General features: G+C 40.4%; 1 protein-coding gene across 1 annotated transcript in view; it reads right to left on the bottom strand.

Annotated features, from left to right (window-relative positions):
- atp8b4 (ATPase phospholipid transporting 8B4) overlaps window positions 1–843 on the bottom strand; it is a 40,402-nt gene extending 39,559 nt beyond the window's left edge. Inside the window, exon 1 of the mRNA XM_061246897.1 lies at window positions 768–843. Coding sequence (XP_061102881.1) covers window positions 768–843 — 76 coding nt within the window. The remainder of the gene's footprint in view (window positions 1–767) is intronic.
- Window positions 844–12,177: the final 11,334 nt, after the last annotated feature.

Below are 12,177 nucleotides of genomic sequence, written 5' to 3'. Positions count from 1 at the left end.
CATTTCTAGAGAATCCAGCTTCTGAAATATTTTCAGACACCCTAGTATTTCCCCAAATACATGAAAGCAAAGTTGTGATGCTCAGCGCATTTCATGAAGAATAAAAAAATGAGTTGATTTATAGTCACAAAGACATTCACTTCGCTAAGACTTGGCGTATATTTGCACATTGTGATTCCATGCTTGTTTAGAAGGAACTACTTTTCACAACACATTTTAAAATGAAACCCTCAGAGCTTAACTCTGAAGTCAACTTCATAGAAGGTATGGAAAATAAATATTGGTTGTAAAACTTCTGTATTGTAAAATACTTCTTCAAAAATAATATCACTAATATTTTTTAGAAGCAAGCATAATGAGAACAATTACAGTGACATCTACAAACAATCTCTGCTACGGTTTTTACTATCTGCATTCATACAGCACAGTTTGAACCTTTCTCCTCAAAACAACTATAAAGGAAATACATGCATGCACACACACACACACACGCATACATACACATACACACACACTGACAGACACCCACATACACACACAGACAGACACCCACACACACACACACACACACACAGTTCCCCCAAAGCCATTGTTGGGCATAGAACGCACAGCAGAAGATGCATACCTTTATAAAGATCAAAATCCCTCTTCCTGATAGCTCAACTGATGATCATGTACATTGGCCTTACCCTTGACTACAACCCCCACCACCCCTTTTATTTTCCTGAACTTCCCACTCCCAGCTTTACATGGCCTGTGATCCTTACCGTGTGGCACCCAGCCCCTTCTCCACGGCAGAAACACGCACAGCCATTTCCCAGCCCTTCCCTTTGGCGTAGTCATCCTCGCGTAAGCAGGGCTGGAGGACGGCTAAAGCAAGCAATGCTAGAGCCCCAAATGATTCAGTCATGAATACCACTTCCCAAAAGACGATCCCTTCAGAAGGACAACCGGCCTCTTCATTTCCGATCTCTGCCCAGCGTCCGTCTGCCAGGGCTGCTTGGGAAAATGATAACCGTACAGCCTGCTCCTGCCTCTCTCCGCTTTTACAGTGGCTGTTTCCTCAGGCAGGGTATTCCTCAGAGAGTTTCTGAGAGGCTGGGAGTTGATCTGGCACGTGGACAGTGTCTGTACATGCCCGTTGAATGGAGGGCTTTAGACACAAGTGAAGAGTCTGAGAGAGTCTGAGCGGTGAAGAGTCTGAGCGCTCAGACTCGCTCAGACTCTTCACCGCTCAGACTCTTCACTGCTCAGACTCTTCACCGCTCAGACTCGCTCAGACTCTTCACTGCTGAGACTCGCTCAGACTCTTCACCGCTCAGACTCGCTCAGACTCTTCACCGCTCAGACTGGCTCAGACTCTTCACCGCTCAGACTCTTCACCGCTCAGACTCGCTCAGACTCTTCACCGCTCAGACTCTTCACTGCTCAGACTCTTCACCGCTCAGACTCGCTCAGACTCTTCACCGCTCAGACTCGCTCAGACTCTTCACCGCTCAGACTCGCTCAGACTCTTCACCGCTCAGACTCGCTCAGACTCTTCACCGCTCAGACTCGCTCAGACTCTTCACCGCTCAGACTCGCTCAGACTCTTCACCGCTCAGACTCGCTCAGACTCTTCACCGCTCAGACTCGCTCAGACTCTACACCGCTCAGACTCGCTCAGACTCTTCACCGCTCAGACTCGCTCAGACTCTTCACCGCTCAGACTCGCTCAGACTCTTCACCGCTCAGACTCGCTCAGACTCTTCACCGCTCAGACTCTTCACTGCTCAGACTCTTCACCGCTCAGACTCGCTCAGACTCTTCACCGCTCAGACTCGCTCAGACTCTACACCGCTCAGACTCGCTCAGACTCTTCACCGCTCAGACTCGCTCAGACTCTTCACCGCTCAGACTCGCTCAGACTCTTCACCGCTCAGACTCGCTCAGACTCTTCACCGCTCAGACTCGCTCAGACTCTTCACCGCTCAGACTCGCTCAGACTCTACACCGCTCAGACTCGCTCAGACTCTTCACCGCTCAGACTCGCTCAGACTCTTCACCGCTCAGACTCGCTCAGACTCTTCACCGCTCAGACTCTACACCGCTCAGACTCGCTCAGACTCTACACCGCTCAGACTCTTCACCGCTCAGACTCGCTCAGACTCTACACCGCTCAGACTCGCATACCCTGGAGCTGTCTCTATGACCTTAAAAGACCTTTAAAACCCTAACCCTGCCATCAAAGGGAGTGAATTATCCACATAAAATTATAGTGTTTTTGAAAAATGTATGTTTTTGCACACTGAAACTTGCCTTTCTCATCTGCTCCTTCTAAAAAACTTTCTAAAAAAAAAAGTTTTTCATTTTACTGTGATATAACTTTCAGAATTTCAGTTGAACAGAGAACTTAATAGTTTTGGATCATACGAAAATTATTTTGAAATGATCTGCTGACCCTTCATAATGTAAAGGAAATGGTAAAATCTCCATTTCACAGGAGTATTTATATTTATGGTGGCAGACTCACAGCTTCACACTCTCTCTTTATTCTCCTGAAGCTCATGTGGAGTAAAAAAAGCCTCTGTGCATAGTAAAAACCACCTCTAAAAAGCCACCTCCAAGGTCACAAAGATAAACAATATGAACCATTAACCACCCCTTAACCCCACATTAGAATTGTAAATTATGTTTGAAAAAAGCAAAGCATTCTGTGTTAATCTGTCAGGGAGGGAAATGTTTCAATAGCGATTCATGAATGGTCCATCTTAAATTCTTCAGTTCAGTGTCAAACTCCAAATTCCAAATGGTCCAAGTCATTGAATGTTACATTGAGGAATAATATGTGTTTATTGCACCTGAATCTCCTCATATCAAAAACGAAAACTGTATGAAGTATTAGCTCTCAAATATAAGCTCTTATGGTCTTATGTCTAATAAGAATGTGGTTATATTTGTGGATAACATTTACATGATTTTGCTATAGACAAGATCCTTCACTGACCACAGTCTGACCACAATATATTCCATAACTTCATTATTAATTCCTTCTATCCTCATATAATAATGAGAGTAAAAATTACCGTGGGTAATTTCACTGATGTTAACTGCTGGATATTTGGGTGGTAAAGCCCAATACAGCTACATAATAGAGAGTGATAAGAGTTATTGACACCTGAGGGTTATAAAAGCATATGTCAGTCTCTTATGTATCTGGAATTGCCCCCTGCACAAGTATAACAATATGTGTCAATTGCTCCTAAATAATAGATTAAAGTTAAACTCACAGCCCTAAGCAATAGGAGAACATTACCCATTCTTCACAGGGTGTTCGTCTTGCTATCATGTACTATAAGATTAATAATTGAAGACTTTGTAGTGTTGGTTTCAAATACCTTTTCTATTTACCCATTTGGTTAATTTGTGCCGGGGTAAGTTATTTTGAACATGCTCAAAATTAAAATATGCCATAGACACAGCAGGTTAACTTTCAACTGAAGCCGAAGCCCTTGCACCACAGATGCATTTCCTGAAGAACACAATAGTGTTTTACTGAAAGACTGTCACCTGTGAAACATTCATCTAGCGATGTGGGTAAGTTCCATTCGTGAGGAATTGAAAACAGTTTTCACTCAACCTTATGAAAAAGGTAACTGTTAAACTAAGATAGACTAAACAAAACAAATAACAGCCAAGCAGATGCAATTGTGAAACTATAATTGTTTTACTGCCATGTCTCGGTACTCAATTTCTCTGCAGTGTTGACAGATAGCATGCACAGCACCGAGCACTTGTTCACACAAACACCTTCTCTGGTGTCTTTTCTCGCCTGTCCATTTTCCAAAGGAGGTGATTAGCATCTTTCAGGCTAATGCTAAAGCTCCTGAAGCACAAACAAAGAAAACTGATACTTTACTCATCTAAACATACTACTTCCAACCTGAATAGTGACTCCGACAATATTTATTTCCTGAACAACACAGACTGAAAACATAGGTGACAATACCTGCTGGTTGCACCTGCATTTCCCTTCCACATCTGGTACTGTATAAATGGGTGGGCAAACAGTACAATCGGCTCACAACACGATCAGAGTACAAACCCTGAGCGAGCAGAATGATCTATGGTCTGTACAAAGTCACTGAGGTGTCACACTGTATCATTGGTACACATTACAGTCCCTGCCCACACACACACACACACACACACACACACATAAATCCTAGTTCCGTCCACAAAATTAGCAAAAAAAAATCCACTCAATCTTCCTCAACAAATAATTACACACCATGTAATAGAAGACATGAGTGCGGTAGAAAGTGAGGTATTTTCCGCTTACTCCTGTCAGTTAAAGACAGAGGCACTAGCTAATATAGATAAATATTTATAAAATAAAAGTTATTAAATATTTAGTATAGCAACTGAAGACATTCAGAGAACAGCAAGACGTTTTGCATTATGTATCTAAAGACTTAGATTACTTTTGTCAGCAGATATAAAATTCTGGCAGGAGGGAAGGAAGATACATTCAGGGTGGCTGTTGTACTGTATATTGCGTTGCAGAAATATTGACCGCCAATATTTAAAAATCATTAAATGAAGTCATTTCAAAAGATGCCAGCTTCCAGGAAACTAGTCTGCAAGAAGAAAGATATTGAAGAAAGAACATGATACAATCAGCCAGTGTTTACAATCTGTACAATTGGACCGATCTTAACCTGACCTTTGCTAATTAGCTTTTTGTTTTGATTTAACTTTTCCTGTTCACACCACTGTGTACTATTCAAAATGGCAGCAATTTATCTCTGAGATATAGCCCTATATAGGCCGCCCTGTAGGGCAATTGTTTTTCTGATGTAAAAAAATGAAAATAAATTCACTCAGATTTTATGGAAGAAAATATATTGTATTCAATTGTGTGTGAGTAGTAGATATTTCAGTATCTTGGCATTGTGTTATAGCCAACAAAGGACTTCATTAGGGAGAAAAAGTGGAAGGTTTTATACTGGTCAAGTCAATCACCAACCCTTAACACAATTGAGCATGCATTTCACCTCCAGAAGATGAGATTGATGAAGTTGCAGTAAAAGCATCACAAAAGAAGAACAGTTTGGTGATGTCAATGGGTCGCAGGCTTGATACAGTTATTGCAAGTAAGGGATATGCTACCAAATACTAAGTGTTATTTACTGTCAATTACCTAAATCCTCTCTGTTACAATACATTTGCTCACCTAAAAATTGGGTGGTCTGATACCAAAGGTGCTATGTTCTAAGTAGTTTAACCCATCTAGGTGTAAATACCAGGAAATAAAAGCTGAAATTCTGAACTCGTGTTAATCTTTTTCATCTCAACCTCAAATGTATTCAGTGTATTCAGTATTCATTCCTTGCTGTTCCAATACTTTTGGAGGGGAAAAGCATGACACACATTACTTGTGTGGCTGGATCTGTATTTAAAATTGGGATGATGCCCGTATTTTTGCATGTGCAGAGTCATTTCTGTTATTCATCCCCGTTTCCTGGAACATGCTATGTGGTCCCAAGTGTCTGTGTATATGGAGGTAAAACCAGGCGTGGCTCTTACCAATGCAATGGTCCTTTACGCAAAGCGTCATAGCATCAGGGAACCTCCGGCGGGGCCCTAGGGCCTGCCTGCACAAACAGGAGCAAAAGACAGAGCATTATATCTGTTATTCCTGGGTAATCGCGGGGTCTGACCGGTCATTTTTGATATATAACTATCTCATGTGAGTCTGCAACTCCCTGGCCTCATGTCCTTCTTGTAAGCTGCAGGTATATGCTCACCTGTATAAAGAACACCACAATCATAATATTTTTTTTTACTGTAGCTCCATGTAATAACCTGCATGTTGTGCAACAATTCTCTCAGACTTGTGATAATGCTAACTTATTTATTATGTGTCAAACTTAAGGCCCGATTTGACCACACTCCCATTAAAATAAAACACAAAAGGACAGCCAACTTGTTTCACACGGGAACAAATGTAGCCATGGTCACTGGAAAAATCCTCAGTCAACCACTGTGCTATATCGCATACAGTAATAAGCGATATGAGCTGAACACTTATAATATCTGCTCCTTTCCAAAGCGTTTTAATTAAGCCCACAGGGCCAGGGAGCACGGCTCCTCCAGCAGCCAGGGGATTCTACAGGCCCAGCTGATGTCAGCATCTAGTAAACAGCCCCAGAAAATTAGAGTGCTCTCAGTTGTTTCCTTTAGCTTCCGAAGGCTTACAATCACACTGGGCCCATGTGTACTGATATACTGTAACATCCCATTATATTCATATAATACAATGGTTATTGGTTTCCGAATTTGTAAATGCATGCTGCTTACTGGTTTTCAATTCCAATTTCCTCATTAATGTGCCATTAATGTTTCAGAAAAGTAGGTTAAATAATCTCCGCCATTTACTTGTGATCATTACAGATAACCTATTCATGAGGCTGCCCTCTCCATCCACATTCCTGGATTCAAACACAACAGCAAAGTTTACAGAAGTGCAAGAACCACATGAAGCCTTATGTTACCTCACACTGTCCATGTCCAGTTAGGAACATAATGTAAAGGAGTGCATGAGCAGACATACTTGATTTAAACTCCAGAACAGAAATGACTATCAACTTCATTAAGAGCCATTCCTGACAATGAAAGCTGTCCGAAACTGGTCACAGAGATAAAAGGCAAACACTTCTCTCGGGGTGTTGTTGTTGTTGAATATGTTCCATATTATGTATTCAAGCCAAACTGTGAGCCAATTCAGAACTGGTGTGAACAGCGATAAGCCAAGAAAGGACACCAGTACATGTCCCTCTCTTCAATTTTGACCTTTATAGCAGACACGCTAACTATAAAATAACCTCTGCTGAACGCACCAATTTACTTTTCAGAGCCTTAAGATATGTTCACCCTTCATACAATGACACTGTACCAGAGTCAATGTATTCAATCAATTCATTAAAGGAGACAATATGCTTCAACAGAAAATGTACATTGCAAGAAATCAAAGCATTCTCCCCTATGCACCGCGCTGCTCAGTGGAGACTGCAGAGCATTGGTGGAGCCCCTATTCCCAGGATAGAAGGGGCATTAAAACTCCATATTGACAAAGAGGTGTGCATTAAGTATGCACCATAATTTATCCCAGACACAATTACAAGCTTGTGTGCGTGTGTGTACACGCACGCAAGCATGCATAATTGTGTTTGTGCGTGTGTACAACTCAAATGCACTTGACAATAATGTAATAGACAAAATATAAACAAAGCGGTGACTGCTAAATGATTGCCGTTGAATGTTTACCTAAATGTGTATGAAACTAAAATAGTGCAAGTTAATTTATTTTCAGCACATGTTCGTACACAATTGAAAATAATAGTCACTCTGAGACAGATTCTTCAAGCTAATTCCACAAACAGAAACGCCAACGGATGTGGATGTATAAGACTAATGTCTCCAGACAAACATAGTTCCTAAGCTCAGTATGAGGCTAATCGAACTCTCAATAAACTGCATCCCGCAAAACAATAATCAGTGAGAATTATATTCATCATAATCCGTTCATTCGGTTCTGACAAAAAATGTATTTGTAAAGATGTCATTCAAATTCAAATCAAATCCAAGACAAAGTGGGTAAATTGTCTACTTTCTTTTGAAAACATGTCAAACACGAATAACTCATACATAGACACTCACAAGGAAAGCGACATCATAAATAGCCTACACTTGTAGTAGTCTACGACCTGAAGAACACAATGCCTAAAGCAGTGCTGAAAACTAACAAATTTAATGACGTTTAAAAACCGTAGCTTAAATAAAATAGATTGATTATCTTATGAAGTGCTCAAATGCTGCATCGCAAATCTATGCAGACTTAAAGGCAAACAAAAACACAATACGACCAAATACAGTTTAAACCATTTAAGATAAATAACGCGTAAATAATGTTCCCTGTGCATGGAGTGAATGCCATTAATCGCTCCGATTAATCAGCAAACGTAGGCTAGTTCTATCTAAATAAATGCAAACCATCGACAGCCGTTCAAGCATTTCATGTTATTACAGTCTTGAGTTACAGAGATATCTATTGGGCTACGTGATAGTGTAGAGAAATGTTGCGACTAAAGCCAAACACAATGGTTAGATGGTCAAGAAAACAAAAACGTGCTTTTAGCTACTTACCGAAAACATTGCCCATTTAAATAGGGAATTCCATTTCACTGCACAGGGTGGAGCGCAGCAATACAAAGAGACGCAACGGTCAGTAGCTCCATAAATCTTCCCCTTTTATTTCTCCTCTCTCCCTCTTTCCATTGAAACCCACTGTCGCAATCAGCTGAGTTTCAAGCTCCAGACGTCCTACCTGTGAACATTATGATCGCATAAAGATGTAGGCTAAAAATGGATTAACTTCAGTGTTGACAGTTTTCTATGCACTATGAAATGTAGCCTAAGCTTCCAGTAAAAGCTTACAGTGTGTGCATTGTGTTGTATTTTTGTGTCACATGGAAAGTGTAGGCTATTGTCTTTTCCAGTGTGAAACTAAATAACAGCATGCAAACTATACTATAGCCTACTGACCAACACCTGATATTCTGAAATATGCCTATAAATGTAAGCCTATTTTATGGATTATTTTACATTTTGGGGAAAATTAAGGTAAATGGGTCCTTGTATAGGCCACAATTGTGAATGTATTGTAAATCTATATTTGTCTTTGATCTATCATCTATCATCTTTCTATATGGCAGCAGTAGTAAGTACAATACCACAGAACACACATTCTGGAAAATGAAATGCAGATCACCTTCACTTTTGTCAGTTTTGACCTTGAGTTTGTTCGGACATATGGATAAAATATCTGAGCTAATAGTTGGACCACAGATGAGGTCTCTCTTCTGATATACTGTTCTGATTGAAGCCTCTTCAATGCCCTTTTGAAGTCATAAGACATTCCAGTTGTTATCTGTAGCGGCAAATTACAAAAAACTTCTCCCTGAATTTAACTTTAGGATGTAGGATCAGTGGTGCTTGACTGTGAAGTCAGCTGGCCCATCTTCTTAGAGGCTTGCCTGGGCTCACCTGGCAATCCAGACGCAGGGGAGACAGCCAAAGTTTGCAGAAAAAGCTATGGTAAGTTCGGTACAATGTACCAGTTGATTTTCTTACAAAACGACAGGACAGTGTGCCTAAGAAAACTGATGCAGTTTTAAAGGTGAATGGTGGGCACAACAAATATAATTGATTTGTTTACTTCTCTATAGTGCCTTATTTCATATTTACAAACATTTAATTTCATTATTCTTGAAAGCATCTTTGCTTTACAAATTTGTTTTACATGTCCCTTAGACTTTATGTAGCCTGAAAAGGTTATCATATTTTGAGTTTTGACCCTGTGGACCCTGTCCCTGTGTTCAAAATATTACAAATTTGACATGACTGCATGAACTCTAAAGATGAATGAAACTCTCAGTGTCTTTTAAGGATATAAAATAGTGTAACTCCAGTATTTTGCTATCCAATTGTGGACTGGTTAAGGACATCCCACTGAAATTCACTTTTAGATGCACTGAGCCAGGAAATCACCCACAGTTACCATGGTAACCATTGCCAGTAGTATGGCTTCATTTGATGAACCTTGAAACATAACAAAGAATGAGTCTTAAATATGGGTAAATATCAAATTTCATCATACTCTGTTCTATTGGGGAAATTATTTTACTGTAATTTGAGAAATAGTATCCTTTCAGTGCTGCAAAACAGAGATAATGATTCACAGTGACACATCTCAATATCTGTGACATAACAGCCTACGAATAATATTAGAGGTGAGGATTGTTATATTCTTTAGGGGAAAAAATACTTGCATGGTATTACATTTGAGTGCATTGTAGCCAAATCACATTTTGCTGTAAATTTTATTAAATGCCAAAAATAATTATGTAAACATCCCACTATTTTATTTGTTCATGGTGTTAGAGTGTGATGAACTCCAGTGACTACTATGTGGCAAATGAATGAGTGCATATTAGGTGAGGGAGCTGGTTAGAATATACCGATGATGTTATTAGTTTTGGAATTAAATACCATATCTATTGGTATTTATTTCAGTGACATGATATTTGAATAGTGATCTTTGATAGTGATTATATGGGAGATAATGTGAAATGTTATGTGTTAAATAGCCCAATAGAATATATGTTACTCTGATACAGTATGATCCTTCTTTGACCCACATACGGTAAGTAGTTCACTTAATACCAAACCTTTGATATTTGGTGGTGTCATAATCAGAATATCAATTAATTGCATGATACAACCTAACAAAATATGATAAATGCTCAAGCTAAAAGCTTGATAAACCAGATTTTAAATTCATTATTGACTTTAGGCCTTGGTGCAGTGGGTAGCACTGCCGCCTCACAGCAAGGAGGTCCTGGGTTCGAATCCCTGTCGGCCGGGGCCTCTCTGTGCGGAGTTTGCATGTTCTCCCCGTGTCTGTGTGGGTTTCCTCCGGGTACTCCGGTTTCCTCCCACAGTCCAAAGACATGCACGTTAGGCTGATTGGAGAGTCTAAATTGCCCGTAGGTATGAGTGTGTGAGGGAATGGTGTGTGTGCCCTGAGATAGACTGGCGACCTGTCCAGGGTGTATTCCTGCCTTTCGCCCAATGTATGCTGGGATAGGCTCCAGCCCCCCTGCGACCCTGATCAGGATAAGCGGGTTCAGATAATGGATGGATGGATGGACTTTAGGCCTAAGTTAGTATTATTACTACGACATTGAACATTGTAATAACAAACAAGAAATAACTATTTGCCAACCTAACTCACAATAATTTGAAGTTCATTGTTGCTAGAGAAAAGCAACTGAAGACGCACCTCTTCAAGCAGCACCTCTCCCCATCCCTCCCTACCTCCCTGTGAACCTTAATTGTTGTCTTTGTGATTTACTTTGTGTTTCGGTATTTTTAGTTGGCTAGGTAAGCAGTATTTGGATAGTTAAGTTTGGTCACTTTTGCTTTGTTCTTTAAAAAAAAAAAAGGGTCTTTCAGCGCACTTATCCCTGGTTATGGGTATGCACTTTGTTGTACGTCGCTCTGGATAAGAGCGTCTGCCAAATGCCAATAATGTAATGTAATGTAATATAATGAAAAGGTATGACATTACAGTATTCTGCTAAATTACAGCTATCCACATGCTTAACCCATCATAAAATAGCAAGAAATTGTGATTTCCACAGACCATATTACTATCAAGAGACCGCTACCACCTTGAGGGCAAACCATGTAATAACACCAAATAGAATATCTAGAAAAGCACTGGTGTATGATACATAATTTTTAGGTTAACTTAATTGTAATACTTCTTACATTATTGCGCTAGGCCAAAGGCATATATGTTGCTAATAGCAATACGTTACTCCTAAAATTAACTTAGAGAAAGTATGGAGTATGAGGTGGAGGGGGTAAACAGAAAAGGACAACTGAGGATCATGATGAAGAGAGATGTGGAACTGGATGGGAAGCAAATGCCATTTGTGTGAAGTGAAGGCAGTGAGGATATCAAGGGGTGGGGGGGGGTGGGGGGGTTGTAATTGTGGAAAAAAAAAAGACAAAGATCAGATCATTTACATCATTTGAGACAACAAGGGTGAAATGCTTCCCAATGAGGGAAAGGGCCCAGTGAAGTGTAATTAGTGCAGCTTCCACTCTCAGAACAGGCTTATTGCTGATTGCTTCCATGGAGGTGCGAGGTGAGACGGGTGAATGTTATAGGGACGGTAAAGAAGAAGGAAATGAACCGGTGGTAGAATTTGCTGGGGCGCTACCAGAGAGGGTTTTGTTAGATTCTGTTAACTGTAGGGTGAGGGCTTGTGAGAGGGTACTACTACGGTGTTATTGGTGTCAGGAATATAGACATGTAGCTGCAGTATGTAGGAAAAAGGTGCACAGATGTAGACTGTGTGGGAAGGAGGGGGGTCAGAAGAGTCTAGAGATCTTGCCTAGAGATCAGGCTACGTGTTTTCACTGTGGGGGAAATCACGAGGTGTAAAACATTGTGAGAGAAGGAAGATGGAGAGTGAGGTGGCACAGACGAGAGCAAAGAATAAAATATAATATGCAGAAGCAGCAAAGAGAGTGAGAAGAGAGAAGGGAATTGGGAGGAATAAA

The sequence above is a fragment of the Conger conger genome, chromosome 6 (assembly GCF_963514075.1).
Source record: "Conger conger chromosome 6, fConCon1.1, whole genome shotgun sequence".
Classification (NCBI taxonomy): Eukaryota; Metazoa; Chordata; class Actinopteri; order Anguilliformes; family Congridae; genus Conger; species Conger conger.
This window is presented reverse-complemented; position numbering and strand designations above follow the sequence as displayed.